Genomic DNA, 17,380 nt, shown 5'->3' on the forward strand with positions numbered 1-17,380 from the left:
TTTCACTAAGTGCATCAAGAAAGATAACTCAAAGGTGGCTTTACCGCATGGCAATACAATGAACTAAGACCCATACGGCACAACATGGACAACTGTGGCCATCTAGCGTGAAGAAACACAATTATGACAAGTATAGTCACCATTGGTTCCATGTGGGACAATTTGTGTTGATGACGAGTATAGTCGTCATCGGTCATTTTGGTACAAAATCTCATGACTATACTTGTTGAGGGGAGCGAAAGGGTTAAAAGACCGAGTATACAAACCCACATGCACGTACAAGAGAGGCAGCCCTACTGAACTGATGTTTCTGTGTCAGACATTTCAGCATCACACGGTTAGCTCTATCAGTTAGCGTTTAGTTCCATTATACACTCAAGTTTCTGAGCCACAGTTGAGGTAATGAGTACCTTGGCTACTTCACTTTGCACTATGCAAGCATCAACAAATGACAATGACCCCCCCCCCCTCTACGACAACTGCAGCTACAAAGATTCGAGGAATATGCACGCATGCAGAAGACTGGATATGCTTTCGAGTTAAAGGGGCCCTGCAACACTTTTCGAGCATGCTCAAAAAGCGCTGCCGATCGGTAGTCGAGGCTCCCGAGAACACGCGAGCCAAATATTATAGCGATGCGCACGGCCTGGAATTTACAATAAATTCTCAAAGTCAGCTGAAAATCGCTCCCTCGTCTCTCGACAAATGATGTATTAGTCCGCAAAATATGACGCAATTGTCGGCAGTTCCACCATTGGCTGATGTTATAATCACGATAACACCCTCATTATTACTTTCGTTGTTAATTTTGAGTTCAATAAGTAGATAATATGTATGTTTATATTCTGTTATCGCGTTAAAAACACCGAACAAACATTAATATTAGCACTTCCGGTCTCACCGACAGCTCGTCTGCTCGTAGTTGCGTGGTTCCGTTTTCTTCGCCATGCGCAGTGCCGAAAACGTGAATATTTCTGTGCTTTTGACCATCGCCGGTTGCCGTTGAGAGTGGCAGCCGTTCGAGTGTTGCCTCGTCAGCTGGGAACTGCATTGTCGGCACGTTCTCACGACCGACCGAGGCAGCCGTGCAGCATGTCTCCGATAACAATGCTGGCGTCCGGTAATGGCGGCGCTTCGGGGTCGTCTGCCAGTGCCGTCTTACGAGGCGGTGTATCGGAGTATGGGCCGAAACCGATCTCAGCTGTCATTCGTTCCAAACGAGCGCGCAGGTTTGCTTCCATGGTTGGCAGAGCGATGAAAACACTACGGCGTTCGAGGTGCACACCCAACATTACCAAACCGACGCGCAGTTTTCAAGCACGCGCGATACACATCGGCTCCGCTCGACGAGAACGACGCAAGTTGACCGGAAGTGGCGGCACAGACCACGTGGTTGCGCCCAGACGTCAGAGAGAAAAAAATGAAGAAAAAATTTCCGCCGGCGCTCTTGGGCGGAGCCTCGCTCGTCTGCGCTCCCTCCCTCGAGTCGCTGCCTAGCTTTCCGCGCGCTCGCGGCGTTGAGTTGAGGGAGAAAGCTGCGGAACGTGATCTCTATAATTTGGTAACACCACTTAGACTTGACGGATTCGAAAAATTTTTGCGGCATATGACTCGTGAAGAGTCATACGTCAATAATGAGATTATTCCAATATAACTAAGAAAGGTGTTGCAGGGCCCCTTTAAGATTTCGCGTCATTCGTTTAGTTCGAATCACCCATGCCCTAGTGTTTTGTTACGTAGGATTTGTTCCACAGAAAGAACTGAGGGTAAAAGAGTGACTTGGCCAATTCAGTCCTGTACATTATGCGGCAATGAATAATGGAAGGAATAACAATGCTTACATAAACTAACGTAAAAGAAACTAATATATGTAAAAAACACCACAGCACAGAGTCCACAACATCCATCAATGCCATCAACCCAAATAATATGACCGTTCTGCAGTCTTTACATGTTGTTGCAAGAGTCCTCTATTTTACTAAACGGATGGTAGATTAAAGCACATGCCTCCATTGAAGTACAGACCACAGTACACAGCATATGTTAGTTAAGTTGGGCTTAATGGTGCAAGAGTGACTCTCACTATGCTGCGCTAGCCAGGGAGCATATGGGTGTCACAGCCCTTTCTTATAGTACAATACACTTGAAGGGACAGCAAAGTTAAACAGTAAAGTAGTTTAAACTGACAAATTGTACTCTGAAAACTCTAGTGTCGTTAGTTCCACTACCATACGATTATGATTAGATGAGAAAATTGAAGTCGAGTATATAACTTTTAAATTTTACGCTGAAATCTCTGATGCTGACGTCAGAGATCTTAAAAGTGTTTTTCGTATTTTAGTTATATTGGCTAAATATAAATTTAGTTCAATTAGTTAAATATAATTAGTTAAATTTCCTGAAACTTGGCCTATTAAGTCTATGGCCCCCTCAGAAGGCAACGTACTTCATTTTTGCTGATTAAGAACTACGTAGCACCTAGTAGATGCCGTAAAAATCTATGATGTCACAGCACTTGGTGAAGGCGTTTCAAAGTGGCGTCGCCACCCACATTTTATTTTCCCGAGTTTTCTTACTTATTAAGCGTTTCCTCACAGCAAGTGCAGTGTTTTTGGTATCGTGAAAGAATAATGTACTAATACGAGAAAAACTGTTTTCCTTTTTAGTGCCCCTTTAAAGAGATTACGCGCAACCTAGACACCTCTCTAACTCTGTATCAACTAAGAAATTTTAGGAATACGTTCGCCCCTTGGTGAAAATCTGTCCCGCAGACATCCGTGTCGACACGATACGCGCCTGCACACAGGCCTGCATTCTTAGAGAAGGCTTGCGCGTTTTTGCTGTTTTTGCATCCCCGACAAAGTGTTCGCAGAAAAACCAGGCACTGCAAGCAATTGGCAACGGGAGCGGCAAAACTGCAATACGCGACACATCCGGCTGCAAGAGCGCTGGGCATTTCCCACAATTGCCAGAGATGGTGTCGAGAAAGTGCATTCCGTTCTGCTTCCCTGACACTGTCCCTAGATAACAGTTCTTTTTTTTTGCAGCATATGTAAAGAGATAAGGCTTCCATCAGTGACGACAATGCCTGTCAAGGTTAGACAAACAAAGTTGGGGGCACGGGTAAAAACGCCTCGTCTGAATGGAAAATGTTTGTTCAGAACACAAAAGGTACGCATCTTTTCGCGCCCGGATAAGATAAAACTTGACGGTGTACGACAAGCAAAACACAGATGCACAACCAACTCATAGAACAGAGGGAGATAATTATGCGCGCACTTGTTTCTGGCAGTAAATTCAGATTGTGGAAATGACACAGAGAACAAAGAGTCAAACTAATTGTCCTTGCGATAATTATGACATTCATCTCTTTGGTTCTTAGATTTCTCCTCACGTGAAGATGCCCTCAGCGATAACACACTTCATGCGTCGAAGCACGTTTTAAGCAGTCATCAATGTCATTAGAAACTTGCAAAGAGAACTCTACCAATGCAGCTCGCAACAAATGCCTTCACAATCGTTCAGCCCAGTAGTTCTCAGCCGTCGATATGTCGGGGAACCCATGTGGATTGGTCAAAGTGGTGGTGGACCCCTTGGTGTGACGAATCGAGACGGGGAGGGGGGGGGGGAGGCAACGCACTTGCTACCGTATTAAAAGACAGAACCGGCGAAGGAAATGCAATGCCATTGCAGCTGATGTAGCAGGCTTAGTTTTTAATTGAGGCGTTGGGGCAGCCGAGGTAATCTTCTTCAGAATGTTGCTGCATTTCCTGGAGCAGGACCTGGAACTGGGAATAGGTCAAAACTCGACCCCAAAAACTTTCTTTTCGCGGGCGATGGCATCGTGTAACCCCTTAGACGTCTCCGCAGAACCCCATTTGAGAACCACTGGTTTAGCCAATTTATTTTCTTCCATTACAGTTCTTAATCTGCGCTTAAATTTTGTAGGGCACATAATTCTGTAGACGACATTAAAGTAATGTTACAGGCAATACTGGGTTAGGTCTTGTCTGGCAAAATACTCAGTTTTTTTAATGACTGACTGACATTTCTTAAAGGAGATGAATCTTGGGCACAAACGGCATCACCAGTTTGTTGAGGTAATGTTTTTACCAGTTCATTGAAAGTTGATAACGTTTTTCCATGTTTGGGGAAACTTAAATATTTGGAGAGTTCTAAACACCAGGTAAGCTAAGGCTTTGGCTTCTTCAGGACGCAATGTATTGCCTGTCTGCCAATAAACTATCAACTAGTGCTGACAGAGATGCTGCGAAAATCTCGTCGCATCCTGAGAAAAGGATGCAAAAAACATACAGGCAGGGCTTTTTCTTTGTCTTTTTTTTGGGGGGGGGGGGGGGGGGGGGGGGGCTTGCCAAGTCTCTGCTCACTGTAAGAGTGGTGTTTCACCTTGCAAGTGCATGCAATTTACAAATCCAGCTTGAGTGAAGTTGGGTTAGGTTAGCTCACTATAGGACTGGCAGTTCTAGTGTCTCAGAAGTGTAATTCACAAATCCTGTGTAATTTAGGTTAGGTTAGGCTATTGAACTAAGGTCCTACTGCCCTTTTAATGGCCGGCAGAAGTGAAAGCTGGGCTAACCAGTATGCCTTGTACAGTCGACTTCAAAAGTCTGGAGACCACTAGGCCCGAGAAAACTTTGAATTTCCTAGCAATTTGCGACTGTAGTCGATCAAACTGCACAGCACATGCTGTTAGCCCGTTTTAGAACAGGCCGGAAATCTAAATTCATGGCTGCCTGTCAAAGCAATGAGAATGTTGAGCTTTTTCTAGTGTCTCGTGGCCTACAAACTTTCGACACTGACTGCACGTCTTGCGAAACACAGAATAAGCTACATTAATGAGAACTAACAGACAATCAAGACAAGGAAAGTATAAAGGATGTTACTTGTAGTAATTACATTTATATCGTAATTACTACAAATAACATCCCCTATATTTTCCTTGTCATGATTGTTCTCATTAATGTTGTGTCTAACAAAGAAAAACGAGCCCTCAATTCCCCTTCTTTCGTTCAGGCATAAGCTGCGTGATACACGTATTTTTTAGGGTTCGCACCGTTCTTCATTTTTTTCGCAAGACACCCTTTCACAGACACCTTTCCACAACATACGTACAGCACAGCAACGCTTACTGCTTTCGCTGTTGAAACAGACCTCTCACTTTTATTATCACCGCCTCAGCCACACCCGGCAGCAAACAGATTAGATTACGGCAAGCGCCCAAGAGTGGCCAGAAACAGATCAAAACACTCCACTTTTTCCAAATTCTGCGAAATCTCCAAAGCGCGACACAATGCCTCTCAACGACGATCCTAACGCGCGAGATACGAAGGTATTGCAATCGTAAGCCCAAGCGAAGTACCTCCTTCCAGTCACCATTACCTCAATACCCTATTCTGGAAATCTTTGCCTTATGGTGAAACCTCCCAACTGATAAGCAATCGACTGACTGAATGACTCATTCACTGATTCATGCATTCATGCATTCATTCATTCATTCATTCATTCATTCATTCATTCATTCATAATGTTTAACCGTTTCAGACGCAACCTATGAAGCCAAATTTACACATTACTTCAAGGCGCTCAACATCCTACTGCAACAAAACTGTCGTAATATGCTGATTAATGTGTTTTGCAGCAATTAACCTTAATTAAATTGTAATTAAGTATCTATCCAGAAGTCATTCACGTTCTGCTTTTGCATAAATAGAATCAAATCTCAGGCTAAAAATATAGTACAATATTGTTTTCATTTATGTTCATTTCGAGCAGAAATATACTTTTGACGCAGCTCGCGGAAAGCGGCATGTCGAACATGGCAATGCCTTCAGCAGTGTCATCAGATGTAGCAGTAAACTTCAAAATGACATTAAATGAAGACATTTATTATGCACTAGGTTCCATTCATCCAAAGTTTGTGTTGGCTGTCAAGCTACTCACGTGTGCTCTCCGGCAGTTGTCAACGCAGTGCTCATGTGCCCAAGTGCAACCAAGTGCATTGCTGTTTTTGTGTACTCACATGGCCAGCTGTGTTTTGCCAGCCTACACATGGGTCCCGCCTCTCACGGTGCTCTCTGAAACCAATACGACGACTGGGTGCTATAAAAAAAAAAACCTAAATAATTAACCCTAGTGCGCTTGAGCAAACGAGGTTTCCAGCCACGATAAGAGGGTTGTTAGCTACTTGTTGCAACGGTAAAAACAAGACTTAAAATTTTTGTGTCAGTAGTCCTTTAACATTGACACACTTTGCACACATTTGTGTACACAACTTGTTTTTGCTAGCTGTGTTGACTGGTGGCTGAGAGAGATCCAAGGTACACTGAGGTTTTGACGAATTGAACCTTCTGTGTAATAAATGTGTCTTCATTTAACTTCAGTTTCCAGTGTACTGTTGCATATGATCGCTTTACTGAAGGCACTACCATGTTCGACGAGTCCTTCGATGTGACATTTTCTGCGAGCCATGTCAAAAGTAGAATTTTCTTTGCTCGAAATAAACATAACCGAAAACGATATCACACTATACCCCCTTCAGCGGCGGTGTACACAATTGTACACATCAACTTCGGAGTCGCGTCAACGCACTGCATGTTTCTTCAAATGACATGAAATGTGGTGTGCACATTCGTGCAGGCTTACTGAATGGACAATTAGCGGTCATTTAACTTCGTTGTGCTGCGTATTGCTGCAGAGGATCACTTTGCTGGAGACACTACCATGTTCGACGATCGTTCAACGTGCAGTCTTCCAAGACCCACGTCAAAAGTATTTTTTTCTTCACTTTAAACAAATACAACCAAAAAACAAACTCTGCATGCACTTTGGGACTAATATTTGACTCTTTTTATGCAAGGATTGAAGCTGACTGATTGCAGAATGACCAGATATTTAATTACACGCTATTTAACAATAAAGTGCCCGTGACACCAAAATCAAAACCTCGAGACATTTGTGTTGTTTGATTGTCCTGTATACGTGGGCACTTCTGGAGAACGTTACCTTTAAGATATTTTAATTTGGTTTTAAAGTAAGCATGAGTGCTCACCTGAGTTGGCAGCGCCTCGCGACATCGCCACTAGTATGACGTAGATGAAGGCCCCGTGTGACGTTCCACAAAAAAAGCGAGTATTGTGGACATCGCAGGAGATTTGTGGGGCACCTGATGAGGACAATTGTTACTCGCCCCTCTTGCTCTGTTGTCAGGCTGGTCTCGAGGTGGTTTTGGCTGCTTACACCAGCAATGCTTTTCTTTTTCCTGAGGGGGCACGCTCTTAACAAGCTTAACTCATACCGAAGCACCCACATAGTTTCGTTCTTTACCGCGCGCAGGGCCCCCGATTTGAAAAACTGCGCTGTCAGTCATCAAAGCGTGAGCGCACGTTGTCTTATGCGCTCCCCCGTTGTAGGGCACTAGTTTCTTGCGGTATTAGGCGAGCGTTTCGAAATGACGCTAAAGTTGGTCACAATTAACGACACTAGCATTAATTATATGATACGCTGAAGCATTCACGATGAGATTTCGGCATTTCCAGACACAAGGCTACAAATTACAGTACAAAAGTCACGAACAAAATTTCACTGTCAGGGGGTCCTGAAACTCGCACAAAACAACACATCCCTTGATTTTCTCTCTAGAAATGTAATAATGAGTGCCTTGGAATCATGCCATGCGATTTTGATGCATTTGCAGACAGTGCATCATAATTTGCGCCTGAAAGAGATATTTCTAGCCAGTGATTTGATTGGAGTATTTATGCAAAAAAAAGAACATGAATTACTACAGGTTAATTACAAATTAATTAAGATTAATTACTGTACAACACAATTCGACTTATTATGATATTTTTGTTGCAACAGGATATCAAGCGCCTTGAAATAATGTGTCAATTTGACGCATTTAGAGACAGTTCTACATAGGTTGCATCTGAAAGGGTTCTTATTCAATTTTATTCACTACACACACAGCGTGTAGTAGCTTGATGGAGGCCAGAAGGGCCAGTAATAGGGCCAGTAATCGGCGGCAGTGACGTGTTAGCAAGAGCATGAAATCCCAATAAATGAAGTCACAAGGATAAATATACACATACTATAAGCTATACATTGTTGTAAATATTACGCACAGTCAACCCAAAAATATTATGGACCATGAAATCTGAAAAAATGCCGAATATTTCCACGGCCTCATAATGCCGACAGGTATTTGCATTTCGGCTCTCAACTGGAGTTCGCTAACAACATTGTCGTACGCAGTTTTACTGGCCACTGTAACGGGCCGCTCAGGCATCGATAGTTTCCCTGAATGCCCGAGCAGCATTGGTCCACAGACTTTTGGTTTATGGACCACGGGACTTGCAACACAGCCTGATATTTGCATTTCAGCCCTCAACTAAAATTTCCTAACATTGTTGTAAAGTTTAATTGGTTAATGCTATAGGCTGCTTGAGCATCGAAAGTTTTCCGAGATCTTGTGGTCCATAAAAACTTTTGGTTGACTGTACATCCAACATACGAATACATACCAAACGGCATGCATTCCCATGTTCACTGTCGTTAAGATTGTGCACCTGGTGCTAGTTAATTGCACACAGAAGTAATAGTGTTGGAAGAGAATGATATAATGAACCTTGTTACAGTAAAATACTAGAACAAACATCAATTACGTGAACTATTCAGTTGTATGAACTTTTCGAAATCCCCCGCTGAAGCACCACTGAAGGCAATGCTATCACACTTCAGTTTAATGAAATTTAGTGCATATTGCATTCCAGTTCTACAAAAATATTCCCTGACACCATCCAATCCCTCCCATGTCATATTGATGACTTCAACAAATACAACTGTACTTTTTGTCGCATAGTCTCATCGTGGCCTCCGTGATCACTTCCGCCAATGGCTTACCACTGGAGCTAATTGCGGACGTTATAATTATACGCTGACAATGACGCTCCATTACGACGAGACAAACAGTGAGCTCCAATTGGCTTTGAAATGGATTGGCTGCAACCCTAGAAGAATTAGCACCAGATATTACAGCTAAAGAAGCACTGATGTGCTTAGACACAGTGAAGTCCTTTTTTTGCATGGCAGTGTGTTGTGCTGGAGGCGGTTCACGAGAGCTTGGACACTGTTACTCAATTCATGATCACTGCAATGCTAATTACACAAGTGTAATAATAATAATAATAATAATAATATCAGGTGTTTAACGTCCCAAAACCACGATATGATTATGAGAGACGCCGTAGTAGAGGGCTCCGGAAATTTCGACCACCTGGGGTTCTTTAACGTGCGCCTAAACCTAAGTACACGGGCCTCAAACATTTTCGCCTCCATCGAAAATGCAGCCGCCGCGGCCGGGATTCGATCCCGCGACCTTCGGTTCAGCAGTCGAGCGCAATAACCACTAGACCACCGTGGTGGGAAGTACACAAGTGTAGCGAAACATTATTGCATTCTTCACAACATGCTCAATAAGCGTAAATTCGCTTGCAAAGAAGAAGCATGACAAAAAAATGGATTGAGATTTCATTTGAGCACCTGATGCTTCCTTCAGCTTGTGATAACAAGCTGTGACAGGAACTGTTTCAGTTCAGTGAACTTTCAATTAAACAAAAATTTTCCAGAGATTCCTTGAAATTAATTCAAGTGAAGTTTCACTGTACTATCCAAGTCGTATGTTTGGACCGTATGCAAAACGGAAGCAGAGCTCAAATGCTCACCATGGAGAACGAGCCTTCGCCAATGAGCTTGCCAAAGATGAAGTCGTTGGCGCACATCTTGGCGGGCTGCTTGGGCTCCTCGGCGCCATCCTTGGACGCGGCCGCCACGTTGTTGGACAGTGCAGCCGCGGCACCCGTCGAGGCGGCGGCACCGGTGACTGGTGTCGGCATCGTGGCGGTTCCGGCTGTAGGGCTGTCGGCAGATTCTTTCACGCTCCTCTGCGAACCAAGGCAATGGAAATAAGTGACAGTTAAAATGACACCAAAGAAGAACGTGAAACAGGTTTAGGTTGATGAAGATTAAACTATTTGACGGGACCACTTGTCTGGTTTGGGTTAGCTAATTAGGACTTGCAAATAACTCCGACCAAACAGTACAAAAGAAGGGGAATTGTTCGAGGGGCTCGCTTCTTTGTTAGACACAATCAAACGAAACCAATAGTCATTCAAGTCACGAAAAGCATAGGAGATATTATATGCTGCTTTTAATAGTAGTGTGATTAATGATTATGACTTAAACTGAAAGGAATCAATGTAGACAAAAAGCACCCTTTCCATTGGTTGGGTTTTGAACACACAACCTTCGAACTACACACCCAATGCTCTACCAATTCAGCTATGAACGAGGGTGCTCGCTCCTCCAGTTTGTCTGGTATTTATGTGGGTGTAATCCCTGGGAGTGCTAGCCAGCAAGACTTGTAGCCAAGGCGGTGAGTGTGGAACACTCTTTTTGCCAGAGGGTGTTGCGTGGCACGTGATCTTTCCTTCACTTAACTGTCTGTTAGTTTCATTGGTGGTGTCCGACCAAAAAGGTGGGTTTATTATCCCCGATGTTTCGAAACTGACTACGGAAGAGTCGCAACGGAGATGGTGAGGTGCTACTTTTAAATGCATTTTACAGTTCAGCATTACACTGAAACAATGTAGCTAACTCAACGTAGGTTTCTTACAGTTCAACATAGCACAAATATAAATGTTGAGAGACAAACATCCCAAACACATACAGCAGTGGTGATTACAAGATGACAGAGCTGGCTCGCAGCCACCCAAGAACAAATGTGCAATTAAAAGAACAACGCTGGAAAGACACATACCCAGGCCGTCACCCTTATGACATCATTCTTATCTGTTCTAACACATGAAACACAGAGACATAGAAACTAAGGAAAGTATATGGGAGTATTTGCACCGTAAAATCCCGAGCAAGCGCCCCTATGCGGTGAAAGATAATCCAACAAGATTTAAAGGGCGGGCCCTTGCTCGGTCACGGAACAAAATTCAAGATGGCGATGGAAGAGCCACACGTGCTTTCAATGAAATGCTTTATTGAATACGCATGTATTCACTGTCGTTATTCGCCCTCGTCAGGCAAATAAAAACAGTGGATGAAACAGTGAAAATGGCGGAAGGGGAGGCGGGGGCGCTTGCTTGGGATTTTACGGTAGTCTTTTAACTGCAGTGCGGTAGTTATAACAAAAATGCAAAGAAATTGAAGTGGACGAAAGCACAACTTCGCGCCCGTAGGGACTCAACCTACAACCTTCGAATAACACGTGCAACGCTGTACCACCGTACTTTCCTTGACTTCATTGTCTGTTGGTTGCATTTGGTTGTGTGTAACAAAAAATACGAGCCCTTGATCCATTCCACTTCTGTTATGTTCTGCTGCTCATACGTCAATTGTGCAGAATAGGCAGCATGGCACTGTACATTATACAACTACTTTCTCGACTCTCTCTCTGCACAGTCTTTGACTGTGCGCTTATCTCTGGAGTGTGAACAGCTTCCCCCAAGCAGCTCGTCTCGGACGCTGCCAAGCGCCAGCTCTTCGTGGTTTCGGTTACACGACCTTGCCACTGCTCTCTAGAGGCAAGTTCGGGTTGAAGGCCGAGGCACAACGACGAGTGGGACGAGTGGTCCGAATGTAAGGGGAGCGATGACAGGCAAACACCTCTTGCTTCCCGTAACCGTTCCGAGGGGAGAGCGGCGGTCTGTTCACCGTTGCTTTAACGACTGGCACCGCGGTTCCAACTCGCTTAGTGTGAGGAGACGGCGTGAAGGCGCCAGGACTGCAACGGCGATATATCTCGGGCGTGGTATTCGAACTTGCTGTCACTCCTGGTGTTCGGTGAGAGTGGACACACGGACACATTGCGCAAAAAGGTGAAAACAGATTTTAGAAGCATCCACGCAGTGAGGAATCGCCGAGAGCATGGGAGGAGGAGGAGAGAGAGAGAGCTATGATGGGAAAGAGTACCAAAACACCAGTCGAAAGTGTAAAAACACTGCCATCGAGATCAGGGACAGCCCAATAAGGAGTGGCTTAATGGAAAGACAGTTTCTTAGCGCTGGTATAGACAAGGACACATAGGAAGAGACACTAGACACATGGGCGCTACTCACAACAATAAAGTTTATTCCTTGATCGCTTCGAGCAAAAGTGCCTTCACTTACACGTCACAAAACCATGTGACATTCGTGAGATACAGGAACCAGACAAAATCGGACGAATGAACAAAAAACACTGCAGCGGAATCACACAACAGATAAATGTTTACGGTTTGCGCAGGAAACTAATTTCTTTCTCAGACAGCGTTAGCGAAGTCTTGCTGATACAAGAGCTACCGTAATAGTCAATCTGCTCACTTTCTACTATCAATCGGGTGACTTCGCAGTTGCTATTTCTAACAATGAAAGTTTTGTCAAACAATGACACACATGCGCATTCTTGGCAATGTACTGCCAGAAAACCATCTGCGGGCGTCTTATTGCATTTATAGTGGTGTTCTCGAAGACGATCGTTCACGCACCTTCCCGTTTGTCCGATATAAAAACGCTGGCAGGATAACGGAATGCGATAAACAACACCTGACTTGCACTCAACAAACTTTCTCTTGTGGTTCTCATCGCACTTGTCCTTAGTCTTCGTTGGATTAGTTTTTTTACACAAACTTAAGAGTTTCTCAGGCGCTGTGAAAACAACCTGAACATTGTCCCGAGCGGCTATTTTCTTTAAGTTGTGCGATATCTGGTGGATGTACGGAATTACAGCTACATTGCGTTTGTCAACAGCAGGATTTCCGTTGGTGCTACTTATGGCACGACTAGCTTTTAGGTGCCGCAGTACACCTTCAGCTACCGACACTAACAAATCAGTCGGATAACCGGATGTCAAAAGTCGCGACACTTGCTCATTGAAGCTGCTTTGCATCATATGGCAACATGACTTGTCGAGTGCATTATTAAAACATAACTTGGTGATACCACGCTTTATCAGTTTAGAATGGCAGGAATGAAATGGTAAAAGCGCCTTATTAGCCCTGGGTGCGTAACTCCAACAGGTGCGCTGATGTTTGAACAAAAAAGATACATCTAGGAACCTTAGGGTTCCGTCAACAGGCGTTTCGACAGTCAAAAGAAGGGGTTGAAAACATTTACGCATAATCGATACGATGTCATCGCATTCATGCTGGAAAAGCTCCACAGGACAGTCAACGAACACATTAAAATCATCTACATATCTGAAGATTTGCAAGCAGGTTCTACGTGACGCTAAGCGTAGGGACAAGGCACGATCAAACTTTGCTAAAAACTAGTGTCTTTGCTAAAGTCTAGTGTCTTTTCCTATGTGTCCTCGTCTATACCAGCGCTGAGAAACTGTCTTTCCATTATGCACCAACAAGCCCACATCGCTACGCTCGTAGAGTGGCTTATGTTGAGCGGTCAACGGATTGGCTAAGGGAATGTCGAGGCGGAGCAGCAGTGGTCACCTCCCCTTTTCTTTACCGCAAGGTATTAAAGACCACATGAAACCCACTCTCCTTCAGTCTAGGCTGCAATCACTGAACTGATCGACCAGTAAGACTCCGTACGATGCAACTTTTGTCTGGGCCGTAACCACTTGGTGGTCGAACAGGGAGACTTGATTTGTCGTATGTTGTAACAGTGTTCTAGGCTCTAGCTTAAGAAAGCTAAGCAGAATACTAAGACGCTGTTGATGTCTACGTTATCATCAGTGTGCTTCGGCAACCTGTACAATACTCACAGATTCAAATGTGACATCAAATTTTTCAGTATAACGACTTGTATGTGTGATTGCTAGAGTAACCATGTCATGTCGCGACTAATCTGGTCTCTAAAGAATATGTTGGCTCTGATCAACGCATTCGAGTCGAAATCGTGCCGATATGACAAAAACTGAAGACTGTACAAACGAAAACATGTGTATTACTTAGCCCTAAATTGTCCTATTGCAATCCACGAGTACTGTACATATGACTCTGTAAATATTCTGCTGCAATATATCTTCACGTTTTATTACCTCCAACCTGCCTTTTGCTTCATCAACATCGATCATCTCCTTGACAGGACTTCGATCCACTTCAAGGAGAACAAACGAACGTAAAAAATGACATAACTACTTCTTTCGATCATCCTTTTCTATGCGTTCATCTTAAATGCTGCAGTAATGGACTCCGTGCATCAGTCGGCTCTTTTTAAGGCTTGTTTCTACGAGAAAAGAGTCTACACTGCCAGAGAGACCCTAATAGTCGCACTAACTTACTCTCAACTGAAACACAACCCTCATTTCACTTTCAAAACATACTGTGCTGTTGAACGTCTCGAACACAGTGCAAATATGACAAGGATAGGGTCTTTTCGGGTCTTTTAGCAGTGACTGTAATACAGTACGACAAGTGTGGAAATACTAAACTGTCGTGGTCGGCACGCAACGTTTTAAAAAACTTTTTAGATGCGCGAGTAGCTCATTGCATGCGCCAAAGTGATGAGATGATCTAAGTGTGTAGTCTAAAAAAAGGTGCACACCAAGCAGTTATTACTGTCACTGCTAAAACACTTACTAAAGGACACACCACGGCGCTGTGGTGTGTCCTATTCTTAGTCCTGCATCTTATTCCTCTGGTATCCTTGTCGTACCAGCGCTGTGTTCAAGATGTGCAAGAGCCATTACCCATTAGCACAGCTATCGATTCCGATACCGTACTGTGCATTTTACTCGTCATGCATAGCTGGAAAAGTCGCATGCCTGTTCAATAATGAACTATATACGTAACGTTTCTAAAATAGACGCTGTCGTATTCTGAAAAATGCTTCCACGCGTCATTACACACAAAAGAGTGTCGACAGCCATCTGTGCATGCAAAGCTCGTAGATAACTGACATTTCATCGAATCTCCACTGCATCATGGGTCGTGAATGAAAGGAAACGCGATAGGCGACAGCGCGATTGGAACATTTATAGATTAGAAGATCGAAATGCTCAGATTAGAAAGCTACTAAGGGAACGCTCGCTATCGGGGCGTTATCAGAACGCCCGAGAAAGCGAGTTGACGTTGTGACAAGCTTATTGCGCCACGACTATGCCGGTTATCAGGCCACATGAGAACGATCTAATGATGTGGTTGCCTGCGCTCGCGCAATGTGAAACCGAGCAGGAACAGCTTGCTGGGTGAGGAAGTATTATTGCACATTGCACACACATTGCATCATGTGTTTTTTGATGAATTCCAGCTTCACGTCTCCACGAACAAATCATCACATTTTTTTTTTAATAAGTTCCCTATTTTTTCATAGTAGTAGCAGTAGTATACCTACTTCTTGTTCGGCTGGAATGGTCTGACACTATCGCTAAAAGAATCAAGCGCAACAAATTATGCATACAGACACACACAATACAACCAAATGAACCCAACAGATAACAAATGGCCAAGCCTACAAGCAGCACTGGCTAACACTGCCAGGGATTACACGTGCATAAATACCCCACAAAGTGGACGGGGAAGTGCCTTCCATTGCTGCTCAATTGGTAGAGCATCGGATGCATAATTCGAAAGTTGTGGATTCCCATCCTACCAATGGAAAGGGTGATTTTTCATCCACTTCATTTCAATTTAAGTAGTTATTACTACACTAAAGTCAAAGAAAATAGTTCATTCCTTTATGCTTTCCCTGGCCGAATTGTCTGGTTGATCCATTTGGTTGTGTCGAAAAAAGAAACGAGCCCCTTGAAAAAAAAAGTGCCATTCTTTCATACACACACAAGATTGAAATACAACAAACAAAAACGAGCGGGGTAATTTTTAGCTACAAGAATATAGCATATAATTTTTTGTGCTAGGTTATGGTAGCAATAGAAGCAATAGTAGTTGAGAAAGAAATAATTGTCAGTAACCACAGCGCATTACAGAAATGAGTGAAATTGTTTCAGTCTCCAATCCAGCGGTCTTTCCTAAAGCATTGTAGATGTGCAATTTTCTTCAACATGATTTCGTGAAACGCAGTGTTTCTGTTATACTGTCAACTGCCCCACCCACATTGATTTCGTCCCTAAAAAGCTTTTTTTCATTTTCAAATGCAATTGCTAAAAGGACTACTTTTATTCCTGGTACGTGCTTGCTTTAGAAATGACTACCACACAACATTGTTGCCATCAGAGGCATTAATACATAGATAAATGTCGTATTGGGCATAATATTTTAATAAAAAAACTTCACGACTACCCGCATCACCTAATTGTTTCTGTCTTTTTTTTTTGTATTTTCACTAGCACTGCAACTGTACTGCGTTTAAATTAAAATTTGTATCTGCTGGACTCTCGAATGTCCCAAGGCACTGAAAATACCTGAATAAATTTATAATTAATTATCTTTCACCAACCTCGCTTACGACACCACATTCATCATCGATTGACGAAAATTTTAAGACTGCCACTTTGACTCGCTTTTCAATCATGCGACGTCGTCCACACCTCTCTCTATTAAGTCTGACATTTAAGATTTAATAAACAAAATTAAACATCTCCCAACTGTTTTCTCATCTTCGCTAAATCATGCAACACATTAACGCTTGTGCGCTTCTTGCCTTGCCTTGTACATGTATTGACACAATGTCTTTGCTAAACCTACCAGCCTTGCCAGATACCTTTGTTGACAACTTGTGCATACCTTTGCGCCCTTCTGAACTGATGCATTATGTTCTTGCTTTAATGCTTCCGTATCACTATAAAGTTTATGGTGATGTAGAGGGGTTAAAGCAAGTCTAAACCCTCCCACACGTATTCAAATGATAAATTTAAGAACACTGCAACAGACAAGGACCGACGAAGAATACACGCACAGCGCTGTGAAGAGGGTGCAGTTATCAACTGCGTCGAGCATAAAATAACAAACCACCTGTCACGTATTCACTGTGCTTGAGGCCAATTCAAAATTTGAAATTGACTGACAAACGCATTAAATTTTAAATCAATCAATCTTCGCCAGTCCTTGTGTGTTGTGCTGTTCTTAAATTTGTTTTGTCCTACCAACATGGCCAAGTTTACACCCTTCATTGCTCAAATGCTTCACTGTCCATGACCCATAAGGTAATTTTAATTACACAAGTAATCTGCGAATAAAAGCAGTTAGTGCGAAGAGTAGTACAGGGTCAAAAATGTCATTCTGCCAACTGAAGCAAGCCCAGCAAACGCGTTGCCTTTTCGCAGATAGCGGAAAAACTGCCGGACGATCTGACACGCAACTCTGTGAAAGTGACGTGCGACCGACAAAAACGTAGCTCTCTTTTTTTTCTGTTTTCTCAGCTACGTCAGCACCTATAGTACATATATAGTATGTGCT

At 43.4% G+C, this 17,380-nt stretch overlaps 1 protein-coding gene across 3 annotated transcripts in view; it reads right to left on the bottom strand.

Annotated features, from left to right (window-relative positions):
- The window catches only part of LOC119400031 (3-phosphoinositide-dependent protein kinase 1), a 56,757-nt gene that overhangs the window by 22,439 nt on the left and 16,938 nt on the right, over positions 1–17,380 (bottom strand). For all 3 annotated transcript variants that reach the window (XM_049417944.1, XM_037666947.2, XM_037666948.2), the window contains exon 2: positions 9,744–9,962. In XM_049417944.1, coding sequence (XP_049273901.1) covers positions 9,744–9,914 — 171 coding nt within the window. In that variant the 5' untranslated portion in view covers positions 9,915–9,962. The remainder of the gene's footprint in view (positions 1–9,743; positions 9,963–17,380) is intronic.

The sequence above is a fragment of the Rhipicephalus sanguineus genome, chromosome 7 (assembly GCF_013339695.2).
Source record: "Rhipicephalus sanguineus isolate Rsan-2018 chromosome 7, BIME_Rsan_1.4, whole genome shotgun sequence".
Lineage (NCBI taxonomy): Eukaryota > Metazoa > Arthropoda > Arachnida > Ixodida > Ixodidae > Rhipicephalus > Rhipicephalus sanguineus.